Source organism: Muscardinus avellanarius (assembly GCF_963383645.1).
Source record: "Muscardinus avellanarius genome assembly, chromosome: 4".
NCBI lineage: Eukaryota > Metazoa > Chordata > Mammalia > Rodentia > Gliridae > Muscardinus > Muscardinus avellanarius.
Genome location: NC_137789.1, coordinates 117431515 through 117452724, shown reverse-complemented (window position 1 = coordinate 117452724; position 21210 = coordinate 117431515). Strand labels below are relative to the sequence as shown.

At 49.3% G+C, this 21210-nt stretch overlaps 1 protein-coding gene across 3 annotated transcripts in view; it reads right to left on the bottom strand.

The window, feature by feature from the left end:
• Nucleotides 1-2761: 2761 nt before the first annotated feature.
• The window catches only part of HK1 (hexokinase 1), a gene marked incomplete at both ends in the record, with an annotated part of 90327 nt that continues 71878 nt past the window's right edge, over nucleotides 2762-21210 (bottom strand). For all 3 annotated transcript variants that reach the window (XM_080693889.1, XM_080693888.1, XM_080693887.1), the window contains 9 exons: nucleotides 2762-2906; nucleotides 5507-5740; nucleotides 6863-7018; nucleotides 8724-8907; nucleotides 11757-11856; nucleotides 12325-12420; nucleotides 14048-14167; nucleotides 14450-14598; nucleotides 16350-16654. In XM_080693889.1, the coding sequence (XP_080550015.1) occupies nucleotides 2762-2906; nucleotides 5507-5740; nucleotides 6863-7018; nucleotides 8724-8907; nucleotides 11757-11856; nucleotides 12325-12420; nucleotides 14048-14167; nucleotides 14450-14598; nucleotides 16350-16654 (1489 nt within the window). The remainder of the gene's footprint in view (nucleotides 2907-5506; nucleotides 5741-6862; nucleotides 7019-8723; nucleotides 8908-11756; nucleotides 11857-12324; nucleotides 12421-14047; nucleotides 14168-14449; nucleotides 14599-16349; nucleotides 16655-21210) is intronic.

Below are 21210 nucleotides of genomic sequence, written 5' to 3'. Positions count from 1 at the left end.
TACAGGGCCAGGCTCAGCATCCTTTGAGAAGCAGCCAATCAAGAAGACCAGATCTGAAAGTTTGGCCCACCCTTCAGTACACCAACATAAAAACAAGATGGCACCAGGAGCTTTCTAGAGGATGCCGCCTCTAACTGGACACAGCCATCGCTCCACTACAAGGACCAGCAAGGGCTAGAGAAGGCAGGGTGAGCCAACATGTATCTGAGCTAGGAGTTGCAGACTCAAATGCCCTCCTGTGGCATACAACATAATGAGTAAATTGGATCCAGTACGAGAGAAAAACCTCAAATACGATGAAGCAGCTGAATCCTGCCTCAGAGCTGGAGTACTTAGGAAAGGTGGGGACGGTGGTAAACAGGAGGGCACAGGCGTCCAAAGGGGATGGCAGCTGCTCGTCCCTGGACAACCGCTCTCAGGTGGAAATGGGAGCCCACTGTTGCCAGATCTTTCAAGAAAAGCTGGAAATCCAAATGTGTGCACGAAACTCCCAGACTCGTTAAGTTTGGCTCACAGCGTTTATAAACTCTGGGTAAGTCAGACAAAGCATACCACTATGATACCAATCCATTACCCGGCTAAAGACACAGGGAGGGCGCTTCTATTCTGCAAAGTCCACTGGCTATGAGAGGACCAAAGGCTTCTTTGCCTCAGAAGCAAAGAAGTCAGATACAGCCCCGAGTCGATGGAGGTTCTAAGTCAGAAGGAATTTCAGCTGAGTAGCCTGGGGCAAGTCATTTGTCCTCAGTCTCCTCCTCTCCCCACTGGCAAAATTACCTGCCAGGGATGCTGTGAAGATCAGTAGAAGTGCCGGGCGTGGTGGCGCATGCTTGTAATCCCCGCGCTTGGGAGGCTGAGACAGGAGGATCGCGCAGGTTCGAAGAGACCCTGTTTCCAAATAAAATATAAAATAGATCTGGGAGTGTAGCCCGGAGGTAGAAGGCGCCTGGGTTCCATCCCCAGTACCACAAAAACAAACAAAACAAAAAAAGATCAGTGGAAGCGAAGCCTACCGACTAGCAGGCCACAATAAATGTTAGCCATGACTTGTTACTACACCAGCCATTTTACATGCGTCACCTAGAGTCAGGAATGCAGCTCCCACCACTTCTACAGCCCAGAACACCGCCCCAACACCCAGGATGCTCCATGCCTGGCTCAGTCCTCCCCCAGGACGCACCCCTTCCCACTTGCTGACTCGCCCTCCACATCCCAGGGGCCCTCCAGAAGAGCCAGGTCACAGGCACACCCAAGATTCTACGTCATCTGTGTTTTCCACAGAGATCACTGTGCCAGCCACCAGCACACTGTTGGTGCCCCCAAATAAATGGACACTGATCTGAGCAAACCAAGTGGATGTGTCCTCAGTCCTGGGGAGCCAGCTAGACCTTGTGGCTGAGGACACCGCAGTGCACCTGGACGCAATGATGTGAAATCCACTCAAGGGCTGAGGGGAGATCCCCAAACGGCAGCCTTGGGGCAGACCAGCAGTCTCTTAGGGTCAGGGTAGGGGTCAGAGAAGGGCTAATTTCCTACAACCAGGTTGTTAGGATGCTGGAAGGGGAGGATACAGCAACCCTGCCTCCCCAGCTGTTCCAGACCCCATATCCCTTGACATTGGCGGAGAGGGGGTGAGACAGGATCTGTGTGGGGGTAGGGAGAGGACCAGTCCTGCTCTGTCCCCTCATTAAACCTAAATAGCCCCTGGGAACCAGTTCCCTTTTCCCTTGCTCCAAAAAGTAAGGAGGACAGTTTCTGGAGGACAGGGCCCTTCCCACAGCCACCCTGGGTAGACAGGGGCTACAGGATGCTGGGATTTGTATAGGAACTGGCAGGCAGGTGCTGGAGACCAGGTGAGAGGCAACCTCTGTGACAGTTTCCAGGGACAGTAAAGAAGTCCTCATGCAAAACCAAGGCTGGGGGCTGAAGACCATACTCTTTATTTTAAATTTTCTCCCCTACCAGAAGGGCCACATCCCAAGATCTTCCTCCCCTGTCCCCAGCCACAAAGCATCACTCGGCTTTTTGACTTGATACAAGGTTTACTAGGTCATACAACACGGCTCGCAGAAGCGATGGGAGATTCCAGTGACGGCACTGTTTGTGGGTTGGTTCCTTCGACCCAAACGGCGACAAGACGTTTTCCCACCTCCCCCACGAAAGACACGGAATGCGAGACTGTCACGATGTGGTTAGGACCAGTTCCATGGACACACGATTTAGTGGCATCGACACATCCTGATGGGACGCCAGGCCGCGGTGGGTACTGGGACGGGCGGAAGCGCTAATGCTATGTCCACACTTGCCCTCAGGCTGTCCCCTGGGCCGGGGAGTCCGGCAGTGTCTGCTGGTGATAATACACTTCACGCAGGGGAGGCGACCCCCAGGACGGGCTTTGCAGGCCAGAGGCCTGTCCCATGGTGGGACTTTCCATCTGAGCCAGTGAACAACTCCGTTGGGCGGGCGCCTACGGTGGAGATGGGTGCGGCTAACTTCACACGTGGGGGAGGCACCACTGGGTGGAAATCGAATCATGCAGAGTGGCAGGGCAGGTGAGAGGGGTCCAGGTGAGAGAGATTATCAACAGCACACACTCTATCTTGTACCCTACATTATATGCCACCGGTGGATATCTTCCTCCCCGCTGCGGTGTGGCGGGCTCTGGCGCCGAGGTCTCCCAGCACGGCTCACTGAGAGGAATAAGGGGTCGTCGCTTTTAGAGAGAAGTGCTGGAAGGGCGGCGGGCCGGGGTCCTGGCCTCTTAGCTGGTCATCTCTCCTCGGAGCCGCACGCCCACGGCCGTGATCAGGGCGGCCCCCTTGCCACTACCGTCTTCAGACAGGAGGAAGGACACGTTGCACTTCGGTGACAGTTCCTTCACGGTTTGGTGCATGATTCTGGAGAAGCTGGGAAAGGCAACAAATCAGGAGAAGATCAGTATGGGGTGAGGAGAACTGACTCCAGGCTCACCTGAAAAAACATACCATAATGTGGGCAGGCCGCTTAAAAGTAGCTGCGGCCACCGAGAAGTTGGAGGTATTATCACAACTTCCAGCAGGAGGCACAAAAGAGAATCCCAAAGCAAGCAATCTTGCGGTTCATGAGGGCCAGAGTATGAGTAACACCTTCAGATGCCCCCACCCCAGAGGCTGGGGCTGGTGAGGAGCCTGAAAACCAAAAAGGATCTAAAGCCCGGGCAGGGCCCGCTGAGGCAGGCCCGAGCTCGTCAAGCGTTGGGTTAGTTCAGGATGCTCCAGAGGAGTGACCTTTACCATCTCCAACTGCACCTCTGAGACCCCTGGGCCACCACTGAACACAGCCCGGCCCCCAGGACCTGCAGCTCCCAACTAAGGGATAATCTGTAAGTGTAAGGTGACTCGAGGTATTTATGTTTTGTGCTGAAAATAAAAGACAGGGTCAGACTGGGGACGCTTGGGACCATGGAGTTCTTAGAAGTAATAACTTCCCGCCGGCATGGTGGCACACGTTTGTAATCTCAGCATTTGGGAGGCTGGGAAAGGAGGATCGCAGGTTCGTGGCCAGCCTCAGCTACTTAGTGAGGTCCTTTGCGAATTAGTAAGATCCTGTTTCAAAATAAGGAATTTTAAAAAGGGGGTGGGAGTGTAGCTCAAGAGGTAGAATGCCCCTGGGTTCCATCCCCGGTACTACAAAAAAAGGAGAAGGGGAAGGAGAAGGAGAAGGAGAAGGAGAAGAAATAAATTCCCTTTGTTGACTATCTACTAGGTGCCTTATACTTTACAGACAGAAAAATCATAGTTTCAAGGACAGCTTCAGAAAGTAGTGAGACTCTCATCAACCTATCGAGACCCTGTTTCAAAATAAAAATTAGGGTTGGGGGGATATATAGCTCACAAGTAGAATGCCCCTGGGTTCAATCCTCAGTACCAAAATATATATATATATATATATAAAATTTCTGGTCCTGTCTATGGCTGTATTGCATGAAGGATGAAACTAAGATGAGTACTGGCAGAGATAAGGCTTTTCTGATGGCACCAGGGTCGAATCCAAGAGCGCACAGCTCCAAAGCCCAGACCACTCCCCCTGTTCTGCCTCTGGTGACAAGGGGGGGGCAGCCAAGAAGGTGGGGCGCAGATGACAGGGTGGAGCAAGACATGACCTCGCGTCATGTCTTGTTCCATGCTCCCGCAGGGCACCTCTGCGGAGCTAGAGGAGGTGGTTTGTAAGCAGGATGATGGGAAGGCCCAGTTTAGCCAGGAAGGTCCCAGTCAGCCTCCACCCCACAGTAGCCATTCGCAACACTCTTTTCACTGGTAAAAGCACCTCCAGTTGAGACGTGGCCACTCTACTAAGAGCCAAGCTTTTAGAAATACAGTGAGTCAAACAGCAGAAGGGGTCACACGTCCTTCTCCGACATGGGGTGTCAGGTACTTCACCAAAAGGTGGCCCCTCACTGCCCCTCCTTGCCACAAAGCCCAGGGCTGACACCGTGCCTGCCCTTCCAGAGTTTCCACAGACTCTGATTTTGAGGTGAACAAGATGATGGAACATCTGGACAAGGCGACGTACACTTGTAATCCCACTATCTGAGAGGCCAGGACTGGAGGGTTGCAGGTTCGAGACCAGCTTCAGCACCTTAGCAAGGTCCTACACAACTTAAATTGTTTCCAATTTTTAAAAAATGAAATAGGGCTGGGAGTGCAGCTCAGAGGTAGAATGCCCCTGGGTTCAATCCCCATTACTGTACACACATACACAAAAGACAAGCAAAGCCAGGCGTGGTAACGCACGCTTGTAGTCCCAGCATTCGGGAGGCCGAGCTAGGAGGATCTCAGTTTGCCGACAGCCTCAGCTACTTAGTGAGGTCCTTTGCAACTCAGTCAGACCCTGCTTCAGAATAAAGAATAAAAAATAGGACAGGACTGGGGTAGCTCGGAGGTAGAATGCCCCTGGGTTCTACCCCTAATACCACACACACACACACACACACACACACACACACACACACACAAAAGACAAGGAACTGGGCATGGCGGCACACCTCTGTAATCCCAGCAATTGGTAGACTGAGACAGCAGGGCAGTCTCAGCAACCTAGCAAGACCTGGTTTCAAAATAAATAAAAAATAAATAAAATGGGCTGGAGGTGTAACTTGGATGTACAATGCCCTGGGTTCAATCCTTAGTACCAAAAACAAAAAAAAGACATGGGCCCTCGTCCCCCTTTCTTAGTTTCCTCTCCAAACTTACAGAGCACAGCCTTTGGAGCTGGCTGCCTCTGGCCAGGCTGCTGGGCAAGCCCTGGGCACTCACCTCAGAGGGGCTCGTGCCACATCTGTGTGGCTGGCCAAGTGAAGCCCAGCCCTGCTCCCCAAGGGCCTCAATTCTAGGGGTGCTCATTCTCCCAGAGAGGCACCTGTCCCTGTGCCCAGTGGGGTGTGAAGCACACCCTGACACCCAGGAACTCTCCAAGAACTCACAGACGCAGGGAGCTCTGCCCATCCCACCCGAGGTGCCCCACTCACTGCGGATGAAGCTTGTAGAGTGTCCCGTCCACCCCCACGGTCACATTCAGATGGTCCAGCCCTCTGTTCTCTCGGATCTTGTCCACCACGGCGGCCATGCCAGCGCCGCACAGCTGCGCAGCCCTCTTGGATATCACCCCGCATACCATCTTGACGAGGATACTGTCGTCACACGTGCTGTTCAGACCCAGCTGCTGAAGGATGGCCCGGACCTGGAGCAGCGCCAGTCGGTCACTGCAGAGGACAGAAGCCAGGGCACTGGATGAAACAGGACCCAGACAGCAGCCTGGGGCCCGACTCCAAAGGCCTGGCCCCAAATCACTGTACTTATTTATGAACAGCACTGTAGGGGTTTCCCTTTAAAATAACACTTATTTTTAAAATGATCCCCAATATTTTTAAATAAAATTTACATGTTAAGTTTTAGAAAAACTTGCAAATATAGACAAATAAAAATTGGGAAATTAAACCTATCCACAATCCTAACACCTAAGAAAATGCTATTAACCTCTGTGTGTGTGTGTGTGTGTGTGTGTTACTAGGAGTGGAACATAGGGGCACCTGCCTCCAGGCTATACCCCCAGCCCTATTTTATTTTTCATTTGTAAACAGGATCTCACTAAATTGCTAAGAGCCTCACTAAGATGCTGAGGCTGACTTTGAACCTGTGATCCTCCTGTCTCAGCCTCCCAAGTACTGGGGTTATAAGCGTGTGCCACGACTCAGCTTTATTAACATTTTAATATATTTCCTTCCAATCTATCTTTCCTAGATGTCACTACACAGGGGAAATGCTCTTATGATACATGGGAGGCTGAGACAGGAGGATAACAGGTTCGAGGACAGTCTCAGCAAGTAGTGAGATATCAACCTAGTGAGACCCTGTTTCAAAAACAAAATTTTAAAAAAGGGCTGGGGTATGTGTAACTTGAAGGTAGAATGCCCTTGGAGTTGCATATCCAGTACCACCAATAAATAAATAAATAAATAAGTAAATAAATAAATAAATAAATAAAAACTGAGGCTGAAAGAATTTAAGTAACTCACTCAGCAGGTCTGCTAAAATTCTCACCCACCCTGTCAGGCTCTGCATCTTGTCATTACAATGCAAATTTCCCTCTTGTTTGTTTTGTCTTTTAGGCTTGATTATGATTTATTTCCAAAAAAGTACAGAATCTATATAGCTACAGTTAATGATTTTTTCTTTATAATTTCTTTGCTATTAGGTTTAAAAAGACCTGCCCTACCATTCACTACCCATTAGAATAGCTATTATAAAAGCAAAAAAAGAACAACAAATGTTGGTACGATGACTGTGGACAAACTGAAAATGTGTGGAAAACCATCCCTACTCACCTCTCGATCTGAGAGAGGAACTTGGTCTCAAATATGCCCCTGGTCTTGAGCGGCTCAGAGATCTGCCCTCGGAAGAGGAAGCCCCTCTTGGTGAAGTCGATCAAGATGTTGCGGACGATCTCACCCAGGTACATACCGCTGATCATCTTCTCGTACCTGAGACAGGAGGAAGGGAGCTGTGATGTCGTGGCTGAGAGCCCTGGCTCTCAGTCTTCCTGAGTCTCAGGGCACCATCAGGACATGTGCCTGCCCCAAGCTCCCAGCAGAGACAGAGCGGGGAACCAGGAAGGACCAGGAAACCCTCTACCCTCTCCATATCAGACATAAACCCCAGCATACAGGGCTGGCTGCTAGACAGTCTCCCTCCCCATGACCTCCTGCTTTACTGGGCTGAATTGCACTTAGCTCTGGGCCAGATGCCCTGTCCCAGGAGAGGTCTCTCGTGCCCCCAGACTGTCTCTACCTGCCTGTTCCAGGCTCCCTCACACCTTGCCCTTCTCCTTCTCAACAACACACTGCACTGATTGATGGGCCCCGGAGAACAGGAAGTGGGCTACATGCCCAGCGGGGCGTGAGGCCCTCAGCAGAGTACCAGGTACAGGGCTACAGAATAAGCAAATGACTGGGCTGAGTCTTAAAGGGACAGGAGGGCAACAGAGGGAGAGCTCCTCAATTTCTGAAGGTTTGCAAACACCGAGAGTGCTGGTCAAGCACACAGCAGTGATAAGGCCACACAAGCGGGAAAATTCAGGCAGCTACAACAGTTTGAGGTCAACCTGTTGTTAGGGTTTTTAATTTCCTGCCCTCTCCATGCTCAAGGTCCCTAAGAAATAACAAGAGATTTAGATGCTTCCACAGCACACACACAGTATCCCCAAGCCAAGAAGGGTCCGTTGGGTTCCGGATCCTCCAGGATACTGGAGAAGATTTCACGTGGCCCATAGACAGTGTGGAACAGTAGGGAATGACAGAGTGGGGGTGCCATTACAATCCCCATCTAGCCCTTCGCATCCCACCAAGGGGGCAAGCTCGGCTTGGTGCTGAGATGGCTTTTAGGCCTTCCAACACTTGCTGATTTCCTTTGCAACTAAGGGGGTCTTGGCTTTGGCAGGGGACACTGTCTAGCTAGAGTTGATTAACAAGAACTGAATCAGATTAATTTCTTGATTACTGTCCATTTATGGCAATGCTAGTTTTCCACTTTTCTCTTTCCTCATTAAATTTAAGAATATAAGCTGATTTCTTTTAGCACCAAGTAAATTAACAGTATGGGCATTATTCAATATAAAAACAATCTTGAGCAGGGGGGCTACCTTACATGGGGAGGTGCTACCCAGCCCTTGCTGCTCCCAGGGACATGACTTGGACCAACTTGTCCTGGCGATTGCACCGGCCTGATTCCCGAGGGCTTGAGACAAAGAGTCTTCCGTCTTTTTTCGGACTGGACACTGCCACTTCAGACAGAGTTCCTAAGACCAGCCACTAGGTGGTGCGAGAGGTTCAGAGTGGGAAGGCATAGGACGCTAAAGGTACCCTGGCTCCACCCTCAGCCCACCCCACAGGGTGTGATGGGGAAGAAATGCCCAGCAAAGGGAAGGCCAAGAAAGGCCATGAGACAGTGGGTGTCACTGTCATTTGTTCTCCCAGCACATTCCGGGCCATTTTGTACCCTGTCAGGGGTCCATCCTTCCAATTCTCTGCTGTCCCTAGGCCAAAAGCTAAGTTCAGGAGTCAACCACAGGGACCACTCTCCAAGCGCTATGTAGACCTCACTCTTACTAGAAACAACTTCTACTACAAGAGGCAGAATGTAGCCAAACACTCTCCCTACCCTAAGGTGCCTCCCCCACCAGCTAGGTACCTTTGTTTCCCGGCATTTAGAGAATACTCGTCCACCATTTTGTCAAAGTCTGTTCTAATATCATCCAGACACCCGTTGTCCCCAAAGGCGCCCCACTCCATGTTGATACACATCTGCCCTTCATTCCCCTCCAGTAACTCCACGTTCTTCATTTCCTCCATGTAGCAGGCATTACAGCCAGTCCCTGCAACACAAAGGGCGATGAGTGGCCACCACACGAGGGGCGGGATTTACCCGGGGCCCGCAGGTCCACAGATAATGTAGGTTTTTTCGATGAACAGAGCGATTGTTTTGCTTTCCCAATGTATTCCAGGAAAACTTCAAGATATAAGTTTAAATCACCCAGACAGCATCACAGGAACTTACTTTATGTCAAGAGCTTTATGTGTTGACCTGTACATACAGGGCTATATTTATGTTAATAGAAGATGATAGTCTTACAGCAAAAGAATGTATGGTAGAAGTTTAGGTAATATTCAGATTAGAAAAATATATATTTTATATACATATATTTTATAGACATATACGCATATACATATCTACTACCATACCCCAGATGTCTATTTTTCTTGTCAAAGAAAAGGTCACTGACTGTGCCTACTCAACCAACCAGCTCTCCTATATGTTTTAGAATAAAGCTCACTTTTCTAAAGCAAGTGGTTCAGTCAGGCGTGGTAGCCCATGCTTAGGAGGCTGAGACAGGATAGTAGGTTTGAGGACAGCCTCAGCAAGTAGTGAGGTCTCTCAATAAATAAGAAATGAGGTACAGGTCAAAGGCAGAAGGCCTCTAAGTTCAATCTCCAGTACCACACACACAAAATAAAATAAAGCAATGATTCCTCAATGTTTTGGTATCACACAACTCTTGGAAAATCTGATGACGATGAGAAAAACATCCCTGCAGGTGTCCCCACACATGCACACACACAATCTCATATGGCTTTGAGGGCTCAGGAGTCTCTGATTTCTGTTCCTGAACTCCCTAGAGCAGGATGACTCAAAGGCCCAGGCCTCAGGTGGGGCCACAAACTGCTCTTCCAGTACATAAGGAGCTAAGTAAAGAAAGTGGGAGAAGCAGTCACAGCAGTTTTAATTGCCATGACATACAGGCTTTGTGGTCACTGGACTTGTCTTACTGAATAGACTGAAAATTTTGTACAAAAGCCAATCAGGGAGTCCTCGCTACAGATACCTCAGTTTACATCTGAACAACCTAGAAGCTCCCGAAGCTCCCAGGTGTTGCTGCTGCTGCTACTGGTCCATGGACCACACTTCTGGTAGCAAGGCCCCGGAGCATCATCAGCCCATCCCAAGTGGACAGACGAACTTTCAACATCATCTGGGTGACTCAAGAGCACGGCCCTTAGCCAAACCAAAAGCACCAGTTCATTTTCATTCCCTCAGAAGAAAATTAAGTAGAATCCGTGGGTACTCTGATTGTGTTACTGGGTTTTTTTTTGTCTCGTTTTGCTTTCTCAGTTCCCTTTTACTCAAAGTACAAAGCCAGAGAAAAGTAGCCCCAGAAATAGAAGGGCCATATCAAGCAAGCCAAATATGTAAACCAATGCCAGCACCTGTAATTCAGTACTTGGGAGGCTGAGACAGGAGGATCACAGGTCCAAGCTAGCCTTGGCTACTTAGGTGCTCAGAGACCTGGTGAAACCCTGTTTTCAAATAAGAAATAAAATCAGGCTTGGGGTGTAGCTTGAAAGTGGAATGCCTCTGGGTTCAACACCCAGTACTACAAAGCGTGTGTGTGTGTGGGGGGGGTAAACAATACTTCTTGCCCGTGAGAGTTCTGAGCAAGGAGATCAATTGATGGAGAAAAGAAAATGATGGCTGGAGCCTGGAAGCAGCAACATCTAATCAGACTGTGTTGGCTTGGCAGGAGAGTGACCTGGGCAGGAAGGTGAGGCCTGGCGGAAGAGAATGTGCTGTGTCACTCCAGCTAAGCCGTTCATAAGCACAAGGGAGGGTGGGGCTGGGCGGAGAACACTTACCAAAGAAAGAAGAAATAAAGTCCCCAAGCCAGTCCCCAAACAGGCTTTCCTGGGGCTGCTTCCTGGTTTTCTGAATTGCAGTAGAAGCCCAAAGTAGTTTAACAACAAATTAAAAGGTCCTCCAGGCACCAGGAGAGCAGCCTGCTGCAGCCCCATCCCAATCTCCAGACATTCAGCAAATGGTCCCCAAGGCAGGCTCAAGAACAAATGGAAGCTGGGCGTGATGGCGCACACTTGTAATCTCGGCATTTGGGAGGCTGAGAAAGGAGGATCGGTTCAAGGACAGCCTCAGCTTAGTGAGGCCCTTTGCAACTCAGTGAGACCCTGCTTCAAAATATAAAGAATAAAAAATAGGGCTGGGGATAAAGCTTGGAGGTAGAATGCACCAGGCTTTCTTCACAACCCGGATCTGTACACTCCAGGAGTTCTATGGTCTTGTGAACCGGATCTTCAACATGTCTGGAGTAACAGATAACCCAATAACCCTTTGCAACCTCTGACCTGGCTGGGACCACTCACACAGAGTAGCTGCTGAAGGCAGGATGGCTCCCAGGACCACTCTGGTCTTTTCCAGCTCTAAGCAGTCAGGAAAAAAAAAAAAAAAAGGTCTCTCCTTCCTTTCCAGCCTGACTCCCACCCTGCAACACCTACTGGCAGCCCCTTAGCGAAGCCCGACGGCGCTGCCCAGCTAGCCAGGCCAGCTCGAGGGCTACGAGCTCCACTGCCCTGCTCGCCAGGTCAGCCCAGCCTGAGCACCCTACCCACGTGAGCCTCTCTCAGCCTCACACCCAGAGAGCTCTTTTCTTGACAGTCTGATCGCAATCAGTGTGCGGCACTGGGGGCGTGCAGAGGAAGGGAAAGCCCCGTAGAGAACTCTACAGCCTTTGTCCAGCACTGAACTTTGGAGGGGATAGGGGATGAGACAACAACAGATTTGTCCCAAACTGAGAACTCAGCTGCTGGGTCCCGGTCTCACATAAGAGGAGAGACCAGCCTTCCTTCCCCTAAGAAGAGACGCCTTCAGGATACGCACCTACAATGAGTCCAACTTCACAGGTGGGTTCCTCATAAGCACAGGTCATCATGGTGCCCACCGTGTCGTTGACCATTGCCACCACATCCAGGTCAAATTCCTTTGAAAAGAAAGGGACATGCTTTAGGGAAGGGCCGGCCTGGTCTGGCTGGAATCCTGCTGGTTCACTCTGCTGCACAGAAACCAGTAGGCTGCTAGGGCTTTGCTCCGGGGTGGACGTGATTATGGACAGGTCTCATTCTGGTCTACTTTCATCATGCCAGGGTGTCTGTGTCTCATACCTGCACTCTGGGAAGTTGTTTATGCTCGACAAGACCACCAAGGCCTAGGTACTGTGCCAGGCTAGGCCCAACGGTCAGAGTCCACTAAGGAGAATCATGATTTTACTTTTCTTTAAAAAAAAAAAAATCATCCTTTAGCAACACAAAACTGATAACCCTGGTTTTACTGCTGGCAGTTGAGTGAGAAAATGGGGAAGTTCTATTACTCAGATCAAATGCTTCTGTACTGTTCCAATGATTCACAGCAAGGAAGTAAAGAGTTTTAAAGACATTCTTGTAGTAGTTACCTCTCTCCTCTTTATCGCATCCCGTAGTAAAGTGGCTACGTCATGACCCACACAGTCAGTTGCCTTAAATCCCTTTGTCCAAGTAATCAGGATTCCCTGAAAGGCACCAGGAGAGTTCCGGATGATTAACCTGTCTGGGCAGAATGTGAAGCCCCAAACTCCCTCCCGAGTTAACAACTGCAAGGACTTGTGAGGAGCGCAAGCCGAGGGGAGGAATGGAGCCTGTGGCTGGCCCCTCCACACTCCCCTCACACTGGCTGCTACACAACACCCACTTCACAGATGGAGAAACTGAGGTACATAAGATGAATGGCTATGTCCAAGTCCCTCAGCACGGCAAAAACACTGGGGCTGGGAGCACAGCACGACAGGCCTTGGGTTCTATCGCCAGTATAACAAAACAAACAAACAAACAAACAAAAATTAAAAATAAAAGGAAAATGTCTATACTGAACAATTCTTAGGCTGATTCTTATCTCGGTGCTGCACAGGTATGAACAATTAGCTCCCCTGAAGAAGAATTCACTGACCACACAACTGAAGAAATGGGAGAGTGTAGTAGCACTGGTACTACTGCAAGTAACTTTTAGGTTTCACTGGACCTAAGTTATTACACTTGTTGGGGGGTAGCACCACAGGTGTGAAGTTATGATGATTTATAAGGTGATGGCGTAAGTAAATCCTTTTAAAAATATATCAGACCTCTAATGATTGCAAAATGAGAAAACAAACACATTTATATAGATCTAACAATTGAGAGGAAAAGGCCCCAGGTAAGCAGGTGACTGTGTTACGTCACTCCACCTGGCTCTCTCAGCGCTGCCAATCACACCTTAAACCCTGGCCTGAGGCCGGCTCCCCGGGCACACCTCCCCACTGATGCTGGAGCGCTTCCAACACACAGGCTGGGTCTCGCCTTGGTGAGGGCAGAGCCGGCTCCCTGTGCCCACAGTCGACCCGCCCAATCGGCCAGCCCTTCCCACACAGGCAGGTGAAAGGGCTCCTGCGCCAGAGTGGGGCTCCCTGACGACAGAAACTGGCCTGAGCTCTGTGCTGGAGTGGGTACTCAAGCCCCAGCTCAGACCCTGTTTCATCCCATTTATTGAATAAGCATGTATTAAAGCTCTCCTCTGACAGAACGCCATGCTGGGGCATATGGGCGTGCACCTCCTGCTAGGGCACAAGCCACCAGCCAAAAAGGAAGACAGGGCAGGGCTACTCTACCAGTAAGTGTGCAAGAAGTGTGCAAGAAGTGTAAGCGTCAAGGCAACAAAAGAACAGGGAACACAGGAGAGGGTGTGTTCTTTGTGTCTCGAGGCCCCAAAGGCTTACCAGAAGAGTGGATGCTTTCAACAAAGAAAGAAGTGGAGAAGCCAGGCACAGTGGTGCACACTTTTAATCCCAGTACTTGGGAGGCTGAGACAGGAGGATCACAATTTTGAGGCCAGTGTCAGCATCTTAGAGAGACCCTGTTTCAAAATAAAATAGGAATAGGGATGTGGATCAGAGACACAGCACCCCAGTATACAATTCCCAACGAGGGGGTAAAGTGAGCTAAGCCTTGGGGATGTTCTGGGCAGAGCGGGGTCAGCCCACTGTGACGTGTGCTCCATCCCGACACTTAGGGATGACAGTGAGGCTGGTGAAGGCCCCGGGGGCCAGCCCACCCTGGCCCCGGGGGACTCGTGCGCCCCAAGTTTGTCACCATAGGAAAGAGACTCACGGCATCTAGACTCGTCTGCTTGCAGGGAAATGAGAAGGTGAAGCCAAGGGGCATTCGGGGGCCTTTGATCCCCATGTAATCCAGGAAGTCAGAGATGCAGGAGACGATGTGGTCGAACAGCTTTAGGAGACAAGAAGGGATTACTCAGGCTCTCTCTGGCTTCCTACTTTCAGCATGCACGCACATGTACGCACGCACGCGCACACACACACACACACACACTGACACACACAGAGCAAGCCCCTTGCTTCCAGCCACCAGGACATGGTAGGCAAGGCAAAGCCAAAAGTGCCCTTTGGGCCACAGGGCACAAACACAGCTGTGGGCATCACGTGACCACAGGCGCCTCTAGCCGTGTGTGTGACGCACGCGCACTACAGGGGTGTAAAGCGGGCGGCTCACCTCTTCCCCGGTGCCCTGCATGATATCAACGGGAATGGCATAGATCTTGTTGTGCATTTCCACCATTCTCTTTTTCCCACTGCGAATTTTCACCAGCAGCACACGGAAATTCGTCCCTCCAAGATCCAGGGCCAAGAAGTCACCATTCTCTGTTATGGGAAAGAACACAAAGAATGCCACAAGTAGCTAAGTGGCTCTTGGCAGCCGGTAACCCCAAGACTCCAGACTTGCAGGAGGGGACCCTCCGTACTGCACACGGGGGTAGCCGCAACTATCCCCACCAGTGCACGGCAGGCTCTAGTGGGCAGAGCACCAAGTCACTGACCAGACACCGGGCCACACCGGAAGGACAAAAGGCCCTATGAATGAACCACCTAAAAATAAACACACTTCCCTAGGGTGACCAAAGTCCTGGCAATAGGGCCTTGATTTTAGGGAACCTCATACAAAAATTAATAGCTCATGTCAATGAGGCTGTGTTGGCAAAAATGCCCACTATCCTTCCCATCTCTTCTCTTCACCCACCCTTCTCTGCAATGAGGCTGTGCAGTTCCTCCCACCAAAAGATGGAACCTGTTTCTTCCCCTCTTGGATCTTGGGCCCTCAGGGTAGCAGAAGCACAGCTGGGCCAGGCCCCAGCCTCGGCCTCTTAAGTCTTCCACAGTGGACCCTGATGCTACCCTCAGGGAGCCCAAGCCCGGTGGCCACTCTGGAAGACGAGACACATGGCCCGCATCCTTGTGCACCAGCAGACAGACTAATCGGCCTCCCAGCTGACCAAAGGGCAGGAATGAGTCCAACGAAGATCAGCCAAGCCTAGCCCAGACGGCAGAACTGCCCAGCTGACCCAGAGACTCATGAGCAATGAGAACTGGTTGCTGAGTCATGCCACAGAGTTTGAGGGTGGTTTATAATGCATTCATGTCACACACACTAGTTATTTTGAGGATCTACCCAAAAAGTTCTTCAGATTCCACAAAGAACTCAGCTCGAAGGTTGGGCACTAGGGTCTGGACGCTGCTCTTCCATCTGCCCAGGAACAGCCCTAGAATCTCCTGTCTCCCTCACACATGCCCTGCCAAGACTGAAGAGAAGACTCTGTGTTAACACCTGTAATAACCTTGGTACCCAGCTTCCTGTGACTTGGAAGCATACTTTCTAACTCTAACACGGTTTTAGAGATAGCGCTAGACGGAGAGGTCTGGCCAGAGGAATTTAGCTGTCCTAAGCCACACTTATGACAAGTCAGCTATGTTCATAGCTGCACAATTCATCATTCCCAAACTATGGAGCCAGCCAAGATGTCCATCAATAGAGGAGTGGATTACAAAACTATGGGATATGTACACAATGGAATTTTACCCAGCTATAAAGAGAAGAAAATTATGGCACCTACAGGGAAATGTCACCAAAAATAGGAAATTAGATACTTTCCCTAATATGCAAAAACTAGGGAGAAATGGGTAACAGGAGGAACTCTAGATGAAGAAGGGACCCTATGGCGGAGCAATGAAGGTGACCTATCTGCGAGGATGGGAGGGGGGAGAGGGAAACTTTTTAAAGCACATGATGTACTTAAACATATCAAAGTCAATCACTAGATCAAGCATGGAAAGGAGGGAGGGGAGGGAACGGGATGGGAATTGGATAAGGGCTGATTGGGTGATGTGTGCATGTATATCTCCACAAGTTTTTTTATTCCATTAAGACGTATGACTACAATGCACCAATAAAAATATGTATTAAAAAATAGAAAATGGGTTTGAGTGAGCTTCCGGCTCTTGTAAATCAGGCATCACTAGTGCAAATGAGTCCACAGGAGAATCCAGCCTCCTCCTAGCCCCGTGACCAGTCAACACGGTGTAAAGAGCAAGGCACAGCAGCCCCAACAGGCCCTCACCGGTCCCGTCCGGGGTGCTCCGGACGAAGGAGGGCAGCATCTTGACCACAGCCTTGCTGTGTGTCTGCTTCCTCAGCCCCATCTCCATCTCGGCCCGCATCCTCCTCTTCACCTCCAGCAGCTTCTCTTTGGTGAGGCGGAAGTGGGCCAGCGTCTCCTCTATCTGCCGGTGCTGCTCGGCCAGGCGGTAGGCCACCGCCGTCACCATGGCGGCCCCCTTGCCGCTGCCACTCTCCGAGAGGAGGAAACGCACGTCAGAGTCGGGCACCAGGCGCCTCAGGGTCTTGTGGAATCGCCGGGAATACCTGGGGAGAGGAGGTTACAGCCGCGCTGAGCACCCGTCGGGACTGCTGGCAGCCCTCTCTGTCCACACACTCCACTTCCATTCATTACACTTGCTCTTTTTTTTTCATTACACAAATCCTATCCACCATTGTAGAAAAGGCAGCAACTCTAGACAAGAGAAAAGAAAAACCAGCCAAGGAAGCTGAGGAAGGAGGATTGCCAGTCTGAGGTCAGGCTGGGCAACTTAGCAAGACCCTGTCTCAAAAATGAAAACTTGAAAGGGTTGGGGGTGTGGCTTGGTGATAGAGTGGCCCTGGGCTCAATCTCTAGTACTGCCCATCCCCACAAAAGTAAGAAGAAAAAGTGAAATGGCCCATAATCATACATTAAAAGGACTCTAGCTGGGCACAGGGTACATGCCTATGATTCCAGTACTTGGGAGGCCAGGACAGGAGGAATAGTCAAGCGTCAGCAAGTTAGTGAGAACCCAAGACCCTTAGGGTTTGGACGCCGCTCTTCAACTTAGCAAGTGGCGCATGTCTGTAATCTCAGTACTTGGGAGGCTGAGACAGGAGGATTGCAGGTTTGAGATCAGCCTCAGTAACCTAAGGAGACCTTGCTTCTAAATAAAAATAAAATAGGGCTAAGGGTTGAACTCGGAAGTAGGATGTCTCTGGGTTCAATACCTAGTACCAAAATGAAAAGAAAATAAAAAGAAAAAGGGCTAGGGGTATAGTTCGGAGGTAGAGCACACCCCACCCCCTCTGGGTTCAGTCCCCAGTATTTAAAAAAAAAAAATCCTCACTATTTTATGAGGTCCAAAAGATTTTGCCTCTACCACATCAAGGAGATAACGCATCAAAGTGGGACATGGTGGAGCACACCTATGATACCAGGACTTGGGAGGCTGAGACAGGAACATCACAGGTTCAAGGTCAGATCCAGCAACTTAGGGAGAACCTGTTTTTCTTTAGTTGTTGGTGTGTGTGTGTGTGTGTGTGTGTGTGTGTGTGTGTGTGTGTGTCTAGAGATTGAACCCATGGGCATTCTACTTCCAAGCTACACCCCCAGGGCTATTTTCCATGTTTGTTTTGAAATAGGGTCTCGCCCAGTTGATGAGAGTCTCACTACTTGCTGAGGCTGCCCTCGAACCTGCAATCCTCTTGTCTCTACCTCCCAAGTACTTGGATTACAGGCATGCACCACCATTCTCAGCCAGACCCTACTTTAAAATAAAAAATAAGTGGGGCTGAGAGTGTAGCTCAGAGAAAGAATGCCCCCGGGCTCCATCCCCAGTACCCCCGCCCCACACACAGAATGCTTCAAAGTCAGATCTAGAAACAAGGGTGAGCTCCACCGTGTCCACATCAGGTGTCCTGAGCCAGTCACTCGACCTTGGAATAAATGAGGGTCACAGTGTCTGGCATCAAGATGGTGTACTAGAAACTAAATAAGGTCATTAAAATCCTTCAATTAGTAACTGGCACTGTGGAAGGGCTCAATAAATATTCACCCTTGTTCTTTATTTTCAAATTGGCTCTTTCCCTCCACTCCCAACTCCCAAAAGTCTAGCCATTCTTAGTGGCTAGAGAAGTTTAGGACAGTCAGGACCATGTAAGACATAACACTTGCATTTTGTTATGGAAGACTGCCTGCCAGAGGAAGCAGGAAAAACAATTCCCCAAAATATTAATGGTACTCAACTCCAAGAGGTGGGGTAAGAATGCCTTCTTTTCTTTTTGTAACTTTCTGAATGTCTAAAGTTTCCATATTGAGCCGGGCGTGGTTGCACAACTGTAATCCCAGCATTTGGAAGGCTGAGACGGGAGGATCGCAGATTTGAAGTCAGCCTCAGTAACCTAAGGAGGCCTTGTTTCTAAATAGAAATAAAATAGGGCTGAGGGTAAGCCAGCCTTAGCGAGGCCCTTTGCAACTCAGTGAGATCCCGTTTCAAAATAAAGAATAAAAAATAGGGCTGGGGGTGTAGCTCAGAAGTAGAATGCCCCTGGGTTCCTAGTCCAAAAAAAGGATATATTAAATAAATAAATAAAGTTTCCATATTGAGTCTGGATTACTTCTGAAATATCTAATTAAAGTTATTGTTTAAAATGTAAAGTTGGAGCTAAGCGTGGTGGCGCATGCTTATAATTCCTGCGCTTGGGAGGCTGAGACAGGAGGATCGCACAGGTTCAAAGCCAGCCTCAGCTACTTAGTGAGGCTCTCAGCAACTTAGTGAGATCCTGTTTCCAAATAAAGTATAAAATAGGTCTGGTAGTATATCCCAGAGGTAGAAACCTTCTGGGTTCTACTACCAGTACCACCAAAATAATAAAAAAATAAAACGTGCCAGGTGTGGTGGTGCATGCTTGTAATCCCAGTACTTGGGAGGCTAAGACAGAAGGATTGTGAGTTCCCAGCGAGCCTCAGCTAATTAGTGAGTTCCTCTGAAACTTAGTGAGACCCTGTTTCAAAATGAAGAATAAAAAATATGAGGGTGTGGCTTGGAGGTAGAATGCCTCTGGGTTCTACCCAATTCCACTAAATAAATAAATAAATAAATAAGTTGCAGATAAAGAGAGTTCTGATTTTAGTTCATTGTAATGGGTATACAGTAATATGAATGTACTTAACACCACAAAACTGTACATTCAAAAATGGCTATGGTGGCACACATGTATAATCCCAGTGCTTGGAGGCTGGGACAGGAGGATCGCAGGTTTGCCATCTCAGCTACTTAGTAAGGCCCTCCACAACTTAGTGAGACCCTGCTTCAAAATAAATAATTAAAAATAGGGCTGGAGATAGAATGCCCCCGGGTTCAAAACCCAGTTCTGCAAAAAAAAAAAAAAAAAAAAAAGAGGCTATGGTGAGTTGGGCGTGGTGGCACAAGTCTGTAATCCCACTACTTGGGAAGCTGAGACAGGAGGATTGCAGGTTCAAAGACAGCCTGAGCAACATAGTGAGATTCAGCAACCTGGCGAGGCCCTGCTTCCAAACAGAAAATAAAAGAGATGGATATGTAGCTAAGAGGTAGAATGCCCGTGGGTTCAATCCTCAGTCTCTCTCTCTCACACACACACACACAAACACACATGGCAAAGGTGATATATTTTATATTATTTGCACTATACTACATTTAAAGTCCCAAATACTCAAGAAGCTGAGGCAAAAGGATTGTTTGAGGCGAGAAGTTTGGGACCAGCCTGTAAGATTTCATTTCTTAAGGGGAAAAAAGGAAGAAAATAAATTTCAAGGGAAAAAATGGCTAGTTTCATTACCAACATTTTGCAAATCCTTTAAAAAATGTAAAAAAAAAAAAAAAAAAAAGAACAAAATTATGAACTTGGCAAATACCACCTAAATAGCTCAAACCCCGGGTCCTCAACACAGAATTCCTCCAACTTAAATTAACACCCGTGTAACTGTCTATAGTGATCTATAGTGATGGCTGTAAAGGCCCAATGTCTGCGAGGCTACTTCACATGCTCACGCCTGCTGTGGGAAAACAATCTGAGGTCCTGCATTCAAAAAGCACGCCACAGACTTCCGGGAAGATGGTGACCGAGAAAAGCAGCATGTACGAATCCTACTAACACTCAATCACTATTGCCACAAAATCAGCGCTTTTCACAGCCAGAAAACACCATCAGCAGAGGAATAAAAAACTGTAAATACAAGGGACAGAGAAAGAAGGCTAGAAGAACAACCAGAGACCAGAAAAGAAACTAGCCCGCACTGTGGCAGCAGAGGCACGCCGGTGCCATCTTCCCTCGCAGCACCAGGCTCCAGAGAAGAAAGGGACTCAGAATGGAGCTCAAAACCAGAAAAGAATACACCAGCCTCACGGCCGAGGGTGCAGCAGCAGCGCCATATAGCCAACAGCGGCGGCGAATTCACGGTGCCTGCCACAGCTCCAGATCAGAACACTCAACAACCCACCAGGCTCCAGAGAGGAAAGGTAAACAAGGAGCTGAAGTAAGCAGCTGTGGATCATCTGGGTGTAATTCAGCAGTTTTTTTCAGCACAAAGAACATCTAAAACTCCCAGTGGCCAAGCTCAGCATGCCCTCCAGGGACTCAGAACAGAGCTCAAAACCAGAAAAGAAAAACGTCAGCCTCATGGCCGAGGGTGTCACAGCGGTGCCATATTGCCACCTGTGGCAGTAGCAAGTCAACCGGGACCACAATTGCTCTAAATCAGCACACTCAACAACTGTGAGTGATATTGTGGACCCTAAAGGAGAAATCCCAGTATTGCACCCCCAGGGACTTGCGCAGCTTTGATAATCTCCCTAGGTCTGAGATTTTGCAATCCAACCCAGTGAAGGAGTAGTGGTGGCAGAGATACCACACCCTAGTCGCAGCTCCCCATGGGAAAACACCCAGCCTGGCACCCCCATGGTCTCGCGCAGCCTCGATTAACTTCCTGGGTCTGAGACTTTGCGATACAACCCAGTAAAGGAGTAGTTGTGACTGAGATTACCACACTGAGATCCAGAGCTCCCTAAGTGAAGTCATAGTGACCCAGGGAAGAACCCAGAGAAGGCACAAACTTCTGAAATCATGGGAATGAGGAA